Here is a 13,325-nt window from a genome sequence, read left to right as displayed (position 1 = left end):
CTTGGAGCGAGCGTATTTTATTGAGCCGAATGGGATCACGCTCCGGACCTCTCTCCAGAGCTCCAGAAAGGATGCAGAGACGTTCGCGTGTCGCGGCACCGATCAACGGAAGGGAAAGAAGCTGCGTTTGCCAAGCAGGTGCATCGGACCCCGCCGAGGGAAGTCGCCCGCAATTTGCTGCTGGAAGCGCGTACGTCGACACGAGGAGGTCGCAGCTCCTGGTCGTCTGTCTCCTGAAAGTAGAAACAGCAGACGTAAAGGGCAGAGAGAGCGCTGCTGGTCGGAGCCACTTGGTTGAGACAACACCGTGCCAGGACAGGCCGTGGGGACTTTTTAGACAGCGCTTCTACACTTTTTTCACGCGTGCACATACCGGCGTTGAACCCCTCTTCCCTGCTCTGCTCATCTTGTGCAGGCCGCTGCCCCCCGTGAAAGATGCTGCGGGCCCGTACGGCACCTGCACAAACTTCATCCTCACCTCGTGTTCTGGCTGGCTCCCGGCTGCAGCATTTCTCCACGGCTGCGTGCGAGCAGCTCAGAGGGTCCTGCTGAGGCTCACCACGCTCCCCCCTGGCAGAAAAGCACATTGGGACCCCTCCACCCCATGTCCGGACGTTTTCGAAAGCCAGTTGTAAAATGGGAAGAGCCCGTCCTCTGTCAGCAGCCGGGCTGAAACTTCCGAGGCTTTGTTTGAGAGCCACAGGCTCCATCGTCTACGTGGGGGAGGAAAGAAAGAGCAGCAAGCCCTGCGAGCTGAACCGTTTGGCCTAGATCCCGGGCAAAGGCTAGCGGCTGAACCTGCGTTGCCAGGGATTGTGGCGACGTCTCGTTCAAGCCCGCAGGGAGAGAGTCACAAAGCCTGTGCCGCGGCTGGGGACCCCAGAAGTGAATTCAGGCTTTGCTGTCGCGTAGCGGCACACGCCACCGCTCCGCCGGGTCACGTTTCGGTATTAAAAAGGCTCAGATTTGCCTGTCCCGGTGAAAAAGCATTGTGCCGGCCAGAGCCCCGCTGAAAGAGCATCGCCGCCGCTGCCCAGGACTTACCCTTCGGCTACCGCAGGGCACCGATCCGCTGCAGCATTGCGGGGAGACTGCAGCGCACGCTCTCCAGGTCGGACAACCCTCCGATGCAGTGTCTCCCGATGAACACGCGAGGCATCTGGGCACGAAACGAGAGCACGGATTAGCCGGGGAGCCGGGCTGCTGGAGGCAAAGAGCGGGGAGAGGATTCGCCTGGGGAGCCGGCTTCGCGCCGAGGAGGCCGCCGTTTCCAAAACCCTCCTCTCCTCGCCCCCAGCGCCCCGCCGGCCCGAGGGTCTGCCGCCAGCAGAGGAGGGCTGGGGGAACGCTCTGCGTTCCACGGCGGCTGCCGGAGCATCGGACCGCGCTCCGGGGCCGCGCTGGATCTGCTCCGGGCACGCGATGCCAGAGCCGCGAGCGAGCGGCTCCGAGCCCGGCGGCGCCTACGGACCGCGCCCGCGCCCGCGCCCGCGCCCGCGGCGGGTTCTCCGGGCGCCGAGGAGTCCCGCGTCCCTCCGAGGGCTCGCCAGGCTCGCGGAGCTGCCGGGTGGGGTGCGCAGCCGCCCGCCCGCGCTGCCAAAGGCGCTCGGCACGGCAGGCTTGCGTTTCTGGCACAACCCCTTCTCCTCCGGCCGGCCTTGCGTCCTCCGGCCGCTGCACACACAGCCCTGACCGTCCGCTGTTGCCCTGCCCGCGCCGGCCCCTTTTCCAGCCCACCCCACGGCGGCCGCCGGGGCGCGAGGGGAGCGGCAGCGGGGGCAGAGCCAGACTGGCAGAAGGCGGGAGGAAAAGAGAGGAAAAAGCAACCCTCTCCTGAAAAGCAGGAGCGAGTACCGAACCTCAGCATCGGAGACTTCCTCCAGGCACGCGTGTGCCGCTCTCCGCAGAGGGAAGTGAAATCAGCGTCGAGCTGGGAAAAAGCGGCCCAGCTAGAGCCAGGGAAGACCAGAAGAAATGAAGACACGGGCAGAGGTGAAATGACTGAGCTGGCGGTGGGTCCAGGACTCGAGGCAAGGGACGCGGGCGAGAAGAGGCGTAAACTAGGGAGGGCGAGAGCGGGTCGTGGGAAGGAACAGCTCTCCGCTGCTCCCTGCCGCCACGGGCAGGTCCGGCTTTGGGAGGAGGGGGACACCCCCACCCTGCGGAGGGACGCCCACCCGCCGGGAGCTCCCCGCTGCCCTCCCCGGGGAGCCGTGCCCTTCAGGATCTCCCTTCGCCGGCACGACGTGCACCCTGCCCCGCGGGCGGGCGGGCTGGCGACGGCAGCCTGGGGGACACGCTGGCCCGCCGACAGCCTTCTGGTTTCTCCTCCCCATCCCTTTCCCTTTCCCTCTTTGCCCCGGAGTCCTCGCTCCCAGCCAGCCCTGCTCCCGGCCCCTCACGTCCCCGTCTGGGTGCATGCTGCACCCCGCGAGCCACCCCTGTGTCCCCCCGATGCCAGCCATCCCTCTCCCCAACCCCGTGCTGCTGGGAAATCACCTTCTGCTCCCAACGACGGACCTCTCCCGCGGGAAAACCTCACGCCGATCTTCGGCGGCCTGGAACCGCCCTTCTGCTTTCGCTTGCTGCTTTCCCATCAATCACCCTCCCGCTGGGAAAGCAGTTTCTGCTTTCGGCGCGTCGCTTCGCTAACAGAGCCGGCCGCCCTCTCCCTCCCACCCAAATTCCCCCGCTGCCAGGAAAACGCTTCTCCTTTCGGGATGCCTCTTGCCGTTCCCGGCCCTGCCCCACGCTGCCGCCGAGGCTCAGGGGATGCTCGGCCCTGGGGCTGCGAGGCTTCCTGGGGCCCGCAGGGACGCCCGCCGGCACGGGGCGGCACACGGCCGAGCTCGGGGACGGCACGGCGGCCGGGGGCCGGGGGCGACGGCGACGTCCCGCGCCCACGCTCGGGATGGGCACGGGGAGGCGAGCACGGAATAGGGTCCTCCCTGCCGGCCCGAGAAGGTGCGGCGGGGTCGGACTGGGGCCGGGGAAGGGGCTCGACTCCGAGAGCTGGGACACGGCCAGAGGGTCGGGCAGCGGCCGCTCCGGCGCCTTGCCGTCACCCGCGCGGGACCGAGGCGGGGACGCGTCCCGTCGGGGCTGGCCGGCACTGCCGCCCTCCCAGGACCACGAGCGCGGGTCTGGATTTGCCCTGGGCTGAGTCCAGCCGTGAGCCTGGACACGCAGCCAGCGCGGAAAAACGCCCCCGAGAGCCCGGCGGCGGGGACAGCGCGTCCCCGGCGTCTGCCTTCCGCTGTGCTGCGTGGAGGCCGTCGGACTTTGGTAGCATTACGGTAGACCGGGGAGGGGAAAAGGGCCCTGTTGCTTCGCCGGCGGTGTAACCACCACCGAGGCACGAGCTGCCGGCCCTGAGCCACGGCGCTGCTGGGGAAATTCATTGCTGGAACTCGAGCACGGAACGCTGCTCCCCGAGAATATTGGACCGCTGAAGCAAGCTTCGAAAGCGGCCGCCGCCAAATTTTCTGCGGGCGCAGCGTCCACTTCACGGCCGGCTGCCAGGGTGCCACTCGCAACGCTCCTTCTGCTTACCGCCAGAGGGGAAGGCAAGCGTCCCGAATCAGGCAGCCCGGCAGCTCCGAGTTCTCGCACCTCCGCAGACCCGCGCTGCCTCGGGCGGCGCCGCGGGAAGAGCTTGGAAGGAGCTCTTCCCATCAGACGCCTGGAAACACGAGGGTACCCCCTCCACCAGCCCTCCTTTAGCCACCAGGTCACGCGCCAAGCCCTAACGCCGGGCTTTTTCCACGCTCCCGCGTGCTCCCGCAGCAGCGGGCGTTGGAGGAGGCACAACTGTCCCGGGAGGTGCCGCGGCTCCCGGCAGCGGCCGGCAGCGGGGCAAGATCTGCGCCCAGCCGGTGCCCGCGGCGGGGAGCGGGCTGCAGCCCCGGGCACGGCGGCACGGATCCCCGCGGTGGCTGCGGCCACACGGGGAGCAGAGGGAGCGAAACGCGGAGCTTTGGTAAGGCGGGAAGGGGGTGCGGCTTCTCCCCGTGAGCCGGCACAGAGAGCGGTGGGGAAAGGGCCCTCGCTTCAGCCCCTGCGGCAGCTGGCCGGATTCTGGGGCGGCTGGGACACAGCAAGGGTCCGCGGCCTCTGAAGTAGGACTGCGAGAACTTACCTGGCTCTGCCCTGTGGCTTGGAAGTAATCCTGGGCGTCCCTGGATGCGTCGATGTCAAACACTTGCAGGCGTCCGGGCGCAAAGTCGTATTGCTTGAGCACGTCCACGGCATTCCTGCTGTACGGGCAGCCGCCCCTCACGAACACGGTCACCTTGCCATCCTCGATTTTGCTCTGCAGAAAGTTATCGGCCATGCTGCTGTTCCGGGGTGAGCAGGAGCGCTGCCCTGCACCAGCGCGTTCACAGGCAGGCGGGACAGCAGCAATCTCAGCCCGAGGTATTTATGAGCTGGACAGTGCCTTCCTCCCTGGAAACTCCTCCCCGGGAGGACGGAAGCTCTTCACCAGCCCGCGGGTTTTAAGGCAGCGGTACTTTTGCTTTCTGCCTGCTTTTACAGGAAATCCCGATAGCCAAACTAGTCCGTTCGTACTGCCTTGCAGGATGAAAGCGGGAAGACAGGGAGCCGGGGGGCGTCACGTCGGTGCCCGCGCTGCGGTACGGGCTTGGCAGGAGCGGCTCGCGAACCGGCGCGCCGGCCGAGGCTGAGCTCCCGCTGCCGCCTCTCTCCCCCGAGGCTCGTTGGGTTGTGCCCGTCCCGCCCCGTTCGGGATGCTGAACCCCCCTGGGGGCACAGTGCGGACATCCCGACGCCCGCAGGGAAGCTAACTGACATCCAGCCTTTCGCCGTGCTGCCTTCCCACCCCAGAAGCGAGAGGAAAATCCCCAAACCCGACCCGTTTGGGGGGTACGTCTTCCAGCCTGCAGGCCTTCCACGGGGGGGGCATTCCCCGCCGACAGTTTCCAAAAGTGCCTAAACGGCTCCTCCGCCCTGCCTCAGTTCCCAGGAGGTCCGTGTCTTAGCCCCAACAGGACCTGGGGACCAAAAGCGTTCAGAGAACCCATCCCAGCACTGAAAGAAAGTCCAAAACTGCCAGTCGAGGGCACCTATGCCGAGAACGTATTTGGGGACATATTAGTGGAACGAGAAGGATTCAACGCACGCGTGGCATGACACAATTCAGCGCGCTTTTGTACACTTGGCGGAGGGAAAAATCTTAAGGCTGCAGCCCCTCAGAGGTTTAAAGTCGTACAAGGTGCAGCCGGGTAGCCAGCCCAGGAGGGACGAATCGTGCCCAAACTTCAGATGCCGAGCCGTGGCAGCGACGCTGCAACCGCAAGCGAGAGGCTCGGCGGGACGATGGCCGTCTCCAGCATCCCTCCTCCGGGCAGAGCCCGTCTCGCGCCAGCCCCTCACCAACATAAAGCTGCTTTATTACAGGGGGCAAAGGACCGTACGCAACGTATCAGACCGTTGCCGGGCAGACTCAGCCCAATACTTAGTTCAGCTTTTGTCAAAGCGCTCGGCCCCGCTCCGCTTGCTTTTGAACTAAGTTGCCTCATTGCCCGGGAGTCCCCAGCGTTTTCCAGCCATTTAACATGCACGGGACGACGGAGACCTCCGGACATCAGCCGGCCCAAGCCCCTGCTCAGGGCAGGGTCCGCTCGAGCCGGTTGCTCAGGGCCGTGTCCCCGCGGGGCTTGAACGTCTCCAGGATGGACAAAGGGAACTTTTTCCTCGTGTTTAGACGGAGCCTCCTGCGTTTCCGGCTGTGCCTGTTGCTGCCGGTGCTGGCACTGGCCGCCACCGGGAAGAGCCCGGCTCCATCGTCTCCGTCCCTCCATCAGGTACTTCTGCACATGGGCAAGACCCCCCCGAGCACCCTCTGCCCCAGGCGGGGCAGCCCCAGCTCTCTCAGCCTCTCCATGGACGACAGACGCTCCCATCCCCTCACCACCTGCATGGCCCTTTGCTGGCCTCGCCCCAGCCTGCCCGCGTCTCTCCCGTACTGGGGCGCCCAGGACCAGTACGCGCAGGCGGGCAATCCCCGCCAGGATCTTGGGCCGCTCGCCAAGTGTAAGCAGCCCGCTCACATCCTGGCTATTTACAGGAACGAGGCTTAATCCAGCAGGAGGAGAATAAGGCAGTTCAGCTTCTTATTCTCGCGGGTCTGGAAGGGGAAAACCAGCGCCAGGGCCCACGCTCCCTTTTCTCCAGTTAATCGGCGTTGCGTGTGACAGGCGCCTGCAGGAGCTCTGCCCCTGCCCCGGACGGGGCTTCCCAAATGCAGTTTTCTGCAGCGTCAGCACGGGAGAAGGAAACTTGCTCGGCTGCGCGCAGGAAAGCAGGCATTTTGAGCTCGCCCCGCTGCTTTGCCGTCCTCAGGAAGGGGAATGTAGGCAGCGGGGTTCAGGCAGCTCTTGGGGCACCTCCACACCGCAGCTGCTCGCCAGGCGCCGGCCAGCTGCTTGCTACACCACAGAAAGTCCCTGGCAGCGTAGCTTCTCCCACTTTCCACTTTCGGTATTACTTTTCATGCTCCTCTTTCCAGGAAAGCAGAAGAGTCTGGAGTCCAGACGCTTCTCCCGGAGTATCTTCTCTGCTAGTCCCTTTTAGCCGGTGTGCGTTAGCCCTCGGAGTAGGTGTCACCTGGCTGAAGGGTCCCCCACTGCCCACCGTGACACTGCAGCAAAGGTCGGGCACTGCCTGAGGGTGCCCTTGACGTCTGCACGCGTCGACTTGACGGACTTGGAAGGTGACCGGTCCGGGGACAGCGCAGTGGCTGCAGCTAACTAAGGCATCCTGCCCCAGTGATAAGAACCCTGAGGCAGCGTTTCCCGCACGCTGTCCCGTTTTGGGCACAAGCGTTTCTCTTCCTGAAGAAGAAAAGCCAGCTGCTGGTGTTTCACCCTTCCAAATACCCTCAAAGGAAAGCCAGCGAAAGCTAAAAGCCCAGCTGGGCCACGCAGAGGTTTTGCGATGCCCATCGCTCCCCGTGCCTCGGGGGCACAGCCCGCCTTCTGCGTCCCCGGTGCAGGCGGATTGGCAGCTGCTGCCCAAAAGCCCTTTTGTGCCGGGGCGGGGGGGCGGGGAAGGCAAGGCAGCAGGGTGGGAGCGGGAGATGACGGCCACCCCGCTTACTTGTATTTGCTGGCTCTTTCTCGCCTGGGTCCAACACCGAGTTTCTTCCCGTTGCGTTGTTCGCTTAACTGTCAGACGTAATCAAGGCACGTGGATCCTGGCTGGACGCTCAACGGTACCTGCTGAAAACGAAACGAGCAGCAAGAGGGATGCTGCTAAATCTCGATAAGCAAAACGTCGTGGTCTGCAGCATCGGCCTCCCGGCGTGCGCCGTGGGACGGCCACGTGGGGTGACCGAGAAGAAGCTGTGGCTCTTGGTGTCAAACGCTCCCGGCCACGCCGTGGGGGTAGCGGTCCTCCTGAGCCGGCGGGGCTGCGGGACCGTTTGGTGAGCGCTGTCCCGGAGCTCTCGTTCCGTCACGAGCATTGAGTTGGTCTGGGAGCATTTGCAGGGTCTGTCATCGATGGGGTGGTGCGAGGCTCGTCCCTCAGCTCTCCAGCCGTACCCCACTTCTACACTAGTTGCTTCTTCTGGGTGTTACCGCCGTGAAGGAACCAGCCTTTCGGGAAATCCTACCAGGGCTACTGACATTACTTTTAGGTGTCCACCTAAAGGGTCCGCTACCCCTCTTGCCAAAATGGGAAGCTATTCTTCCTCTGGGGGAAAACACTGCTGCGAGAACGGGTTAAAAGCATCAGCGGCACGGGGAAAAGGGGAAGCAGAGGTGTCGTGCTAACTCTGTGCAAAATTGTGTGTAAAAACGTTGCTAGTATTTGGCATAGAGGCGTGCAGGTCTTGATCCTACCCAAGCTTAAAAGTGTGCGTAACGTTATTGGATTCCTTGGGGAAGAACCACCCCGGCAGCCAAAACGCTCCCTCTAAGGCAAGGTGAAAATACTCTCCTAAAAGCCAGGAGGATGCAGATTTCGGGGAGAGGACTGAATCCGCATCCCCCTGTCCTGCTGAACATGGTCGTCTTTGCAGGACTGTTTCAAAAAGCATCCCTGGTAGCCCCGACATCTCACTGCGCAAAAGAATTCTGCAAGGGGCTTTTCAAATTCCTTCTTTTCCGTGGCTGATTTCAGCCCCAGCAATCTCATCAAACATTCATTTGATACTGTTTTTCCCCAAAGGGTAGTAAAGCGGAGACTCCTGCACTTCGTCCCGTTTGAAGGATTGCGTTTCGGGGGGGTTGCGTGTCAGTTGAAGCGCAGAGGCGGGTGGGAGGAATGATCACAATCGCCAGAAACAGAGCGAAGTAGTTAGAGGTGCAGCTTGGATGAACTTCTCCCCCTGAGCGAGGTAAGTCTTTTTGCCAATCATTTGTAAACAAAGTCTGTACAAGTTTTCTGCAGATATGGAACATCGTAATGGCGTATTTGCGTGCTAAATTTAGAGACGTGAAGCTAAGGCTGGAAACCTAATGTCTAAATATTTCTATCGGGTCGCGCAAGAACCTCCCCACACACGTGTGCTCACGCGCGTGCTTCATCTTCAGCTTCCTTGGATGCTGGCTTCAATGAAATGGATGATATTCTGGAAGGTTGGAAGCCAAATGGGAGGGTTAGCAGCCAGAGTCTTACCCCATGCAGAGAAAACGGTGAGTAAAAATAAACACGGTCTTACAGGCTGTCAGTAAAAATGAGGGCAAGTGATCAGAACTTGGATTGCACACTTGATTTAGCCGAACTCAGGAAAAAAAATAAACAATAGATATTTCTTGAAAGAAGAGCTGAATATTTCAGGGAGGTTTTTTGCTCTGCACGGGACTTCCTTAGAGATGAGGCTGAGTCTCGCCGGTAATGCTCTCTCTACATCAGGTGTTTCTTGAGCTTTGAGCAATGCCTGCCTTGGGAAGCGTGCCTACGGGCGCACTGCCCATTCGTTCCTAAAGCCCATCTCAAGCCCTGCTAGTCCCCCAAAACAAGCAGAGGGACAGTCACGCTTATTTCCACGCGGACGGCCACGGAAGAGGATCAGAGAAGGGAGGTTTGGTTACCGTGCCAGTGACAACTAATGGCAGGTTGCGAGGCCCACGAGGTGCCTTGTCGAGGCAGGTCCTGCGGTGCCGACCTGGGGTGAGTCCGGTCCAGGTGTCGGGTCCCTCCCAAAAATGGGCCCGAGTGGCTCCATCTCGCACCGCTGAGCAAAGCGAGGCCCGAACACCTTGGAAAATCTGAGCGGAGAGTTCACCTCCCTACGCCCTTTCTGCCCGAGGGAAGGCACAGGACTGCTGATAGAAGTAAAGAATTGTTTTCTCCTCTTTTCTTCCAGCGAAAGGAGAGTCCTAGTCCAGAGCTGGGCAAAAATGGTGGAGAAGGACTGCGGGGGAAATGTTTTCTTGGAAATGCCACTAAACCATCAACTTCCAGTGGCACAGCCACACGCAGAGCTGAAAGCTCTTTGTGGCAGTTGACGAGGGTTCGGTGAATAACCTGTCGAAAAACCAGCAACGCTGCCGCAGTTGTGCGCTCGTTTCCCTTAAGGTTCCCTTTGCACCGCAGGGGAGACAATGCTCGGGATGCCGGCTGGAAACGGGGCTGACAGGGACGGGCAGGCTGCGTATCCGTAGGAATTCTTTACGGATGACGCACAGTGATCAGCACTGGTTCACGGGCTTAGGAGAAGGTGCCACTCCGCTTGTTATGCTGAGTCATTTTATCTTTGGAAGAAAAGGTTGTGCTTCCCAGGATCTGCAGTGTGAAGTGGCTTGTTGCGACCGGCAGCGGATGGGCATCAAGCGCCGGAGAGCTCTTGTCCGGTGAAGTGAAGCCTCTAGAAAGGCAGCCAGGCTCTGCGCTTTGCCCCCCGGTTCCTCTGATAAGCAGTTGGCAGGAAAACTAACACTATTTGGACCTCCCAGTGACTCGGCAGGAGTAACACTTGTGTGTCCCAAGGAGAACATTCCTTTTAGCTGGGATTGTAGGACTGCTGCCAGCTTACACGCGGGCAGCACGGACACAGCCGTGTTCCCAGGCTCGCTCCCTTCCTATAATTCCAACCAGACTTCTTGCAAAGTATTTTCCCAGAAACCTCGGGCGACGATTGTCCAGACTCGGGAAATAAGCGGGACGTTCTGCGTCTCCAGCGGGGTTTGGCAGGCCTTCTGCCACCCCCCGTGTGGTTGGGGCACTGTCAGGCCACCCTGGCAGGGGCGACCAAGGGAAAAGCAGGCGGGCGCCTCGGGGATGCTGTCGGCCTCTCGCAGCGTTCGTCGCCCGTCTCGCCTCTTGCGCCGCTCCTCGTCCCTGTCCGTAGCGGGTACTAGCGGTGACCCGGTCAGGACGGCGCTTTACGTCCTCTCGGTAGAGGCGAAGGGTCTACGGGCTGGCGCGAGCGCTGGAGAACGGGATGCTGCGGGATGCGACCGCGGCGGAGGGCGGGCAGCAGAGACCTGTTGCCCGGATGAACCTGCGCTCCCGGGGAGCCTGCAGCCGCCTCTTCCCCGGGGCAGGGCCCCGCTCGGGCACCGGCAGCCTCGGCCGGTTGTTGCCCCAGAAGCGGGCGAGGGAAACCGCTCAGTCCGCGTATTGCAGTGCCCCCTCCTGCCCCCAGCTTCCACGGGAAAGTCAAATCAAAAGCAAAGCGTGAACTCTCTGGGGTTTCTTCTTTTTAATGTATAGCTATCTCGTTATCTTAGTTCTCTGTAACTGCCATTCACCAGATGACCTCGGTCCCGCAGCCCCCGTGCTCTGCCTGTGCCCCCTGAACTTGCGGCAGAACGTCACCCCCCGCCTTCCTCCCCAAAGCGGCGGGACAGGGGAAATGAAGGGGGTGAGGGGGTGCCACACCTAGCTTTTTAGCTTACAAAGTATTTGGGAGCCATTGCAAATGGGAGCCATTGGGTCTACGTAAAGACTCATAACGTGACCAAACCTCCTGAGTAGTAGTAGCTAAATATCCAACTGCATGCACATGCAAAACTGCATGCATATCGTACATCAGGTTTGCATCGTGTATTGCTTATGTTATGTGTATGAAGATATAATACAATTCACACGTGTTCTCTCTATATAGAAACATACACATTTTGTATGCAGCTTAGGCAATTTGGAAGCAGAAGCACAGGTGAACAGAAATAGAACAGAAATGATAAAGTGCCAAATGTCTTCCAGGAATTAGGTAGGTGTCAGGGTTTTGATTAAGGAGGAAATTAAGACAGTGACTTCTACAGTAGCATTTACAGTGTATTTATCTTTCATGTCAGTTTGTCTGTTTATTGTAATTTTGATTAAATCATTTCCATCCGGCTGTAAGCTCTCATCCTGTCTTTGGTTGCTCTCCTGTCTGGCACTCATTTGGCACTTTTTTGCACACAGGACTGTGGAGTTCAGCTGGACTCTGCAGAAGCCCGAGTGCCAGGGCTGGCAGCTCAGCCTGTCAACGTTTTCCTTAAGAGCCTGTAAGACCTCTACCACCCTGGGCCGGTAACCTTACCAGGTCTTCCAAATGCTGTAGTAAAGCAATTGATTCACTTGCAAATATTACAGAATGGAAAAATTTCTGGAAAAATTTACCAGCATTCTTTTCATGAGACAACCATCAGGAAATTCACCTAGGCAAAATAGTTGATCTGGTTAACATCACACTTACTTAAAGGATTTCAAGGAATGTGATCTGGGATAATTTGCTTTGCTTTGCTTTGTGTGGTTATGTGCAAGTTTGACCTCCAGAACCCCCGTTCATTACCAATGGGATTACTGGCGAACACAGATTACTGATTTGCATAATAATTCACAACACTGCCTATTTATGCAGTGGCCCAGAGGTTCAGTTAGTGTCAGCTGGTGTAACTACAGTGCTGTCAGATTCTTGGCTAGTGGAAAGCCTGTTTCTGACTGATACACGTTTGCCCTATTTGGAGCACCTGGTGCTGGGAGCAGGTTGTCGTAACAAATTTGGTATTTCTTTTTGTTTGCCGGTGGCTACTAGGCAGATGTAAACATCTTGACCGGTATAAAGAGAGTGTGCTGTTAGTTATCTATTGGATAGTGTTACTTTTAAACACTTCAGTTATGTTCAGTGAAGTGGAGGCCTTCTAAGAAAATATGAGCTTTAAAATCAAGATCTCTCTGGGTATGTAAAATCATCATTGACTTTTATCTCATGTCCTGCAGGTACAACTAACTGTACCAGCCCACAGAGCAGTTCTGGTAGCTCGCTGTGAGGTAATGGCAGCTATGTTTAATGGTAATTATCTAGAAGCAAATAGTGTTCTGGTTCCAGTGTATGAGGTTTCCAAAGACACTTTCCTCTCCTTTCTAGAGTACCTTTATACCGACTCCTGCTGCCCAGATAAGAAAATTTTAAAATACGCGTATATCTGTTACTCATTTTTCTGCAGTGGGGCATTGATAGGGAGTAAAGTAGCAGCATTTATTTCACTGAAAAATGCCAGTCTTGTAATGTAAAACGTCTCAAGAAAGAGAACTTGTTCATGTTGTGCAATAAAGAAAGAAAACACTCTTATTCAAGTAAAATCATAGTTAAAGGATTTTCAGTCATGGGTTTCTCTAGGTTTGCTTTATTAACAACTCAGGGTTGGGCCACCACCTCAGTGAATGGCAAAAAGTAACTCAAAAACACCTTCTATGTATATATGATTTTACAAAACAATACACAATTGATGATTTGTCAAAAGAAGTTCTTGGTGTTCTTGGTGTTTTTCCACGAACTCTCAGTTCTCTGTTCTCCAGTGGTTTCAAAAGTCCAATACATTTTCCTGTCTTGACTGACTCTTATTGTCTTGTCCTGGTTATTCTGAAGTTAGTGCTCGTAGGCAGAAGGTCTTTGGTCACCACAATCACTTTTCTTCTTACACATCAACAATCACCTTTGAATTTCTGAAAATCACTCAGGCTATTCTATTAATTTATCTTGTTCTAAAGTTAATAACTTACTCCCATGTCTTAGGTCTAAGATATATGATCCTTCTGTTGATTCAGCTTGACTGGGTTTTAAGCCAGCCATGGTGGGGGCTACACATATGACAAATAAGCAGCTTATGCATATGGTTTTATAAGCACCTGCATTCTATTAATCACATCTAAAGCAATCTCTAATCACTAGTTATATGTCTGATACTAATAGTCTTAGAAACAGTGAGGCTTAAGGCCTAGTTCCCTTTAGAATCAAAAGCAGGCAGAACAAATACCACGAATAAAATGCTGTGTTTGTTTTGTGCTGACACAGCAAGACTCAAAAAACTGTGGAATTGTATTTCTGGCCCATTACAATATTTGGAATTTTCACTCTACATCACAGT

General features: G+C 57.7%; 1 protein-coding gene across 1 annotated transcript; it reads right to left on the bottom strand.

The window, feature by feature from the left end:
* On the bottom strand, positions 1-4,388 carry LOC142026863 (glutaredoxin-1-like). The gene is made up of 3 exons (XM_075020290.1): positions 4,139-4,388; positions 1,045-1,159; positions 1-233 (listed from the first exon to the last, which is right to left on the bottom strand). The coding sequence occupies exons 1-2, from the start codon at positions 4,331-4,333 to the stop codon at positions 1,052-1,054; spliced, it is 303 nt and encodes a 100-aa protein (XP_074876391.1). The 5' UTR covers positions 4,334-4,388; the 3' UTR covers positions 1-233; positions 1,045-1,051.
* Between the last annotated feature and the right edge of the window lie 8,937 nt (positions 4,389-13,325).

The sequence above is a fragment of the Buteo buteo genome, chromosome Z, assembly GCF_964188355.1.
Source record: "Buteo buteo chromosome Z, bButBut1.hap1.1, whole genome shotgun sequence".
Taxonomy (NCBI): Eukaryota; Metazoa; Chordata; class Aves; order Accipitriformes; family Accipitridae; genus Buteo; species Buteo buteo.
Note: the sequence above shows the minus strand (reverse complement) of the source record. Positions and strands in the feature narration are given on the sequence as shown.

Excerpts from the sequence above, each read along its gene's own strand:
- LOC142026863 (XM_075020290.1), bottom strand. The coding sequence starts at position 4,333 with ATGGCCGATAACTTTCTGCAGAGCAAAATCGAGGATGGCAAGGTGACC. Across the intron at positions 1,160-4,138 it reads AAGCCACAGGGCAGAGCCAG|ATGCCTCGCGTGTTCATCGG; the intron begins GTAAGTTCTCGC and ends TTTCGTGCCCAG.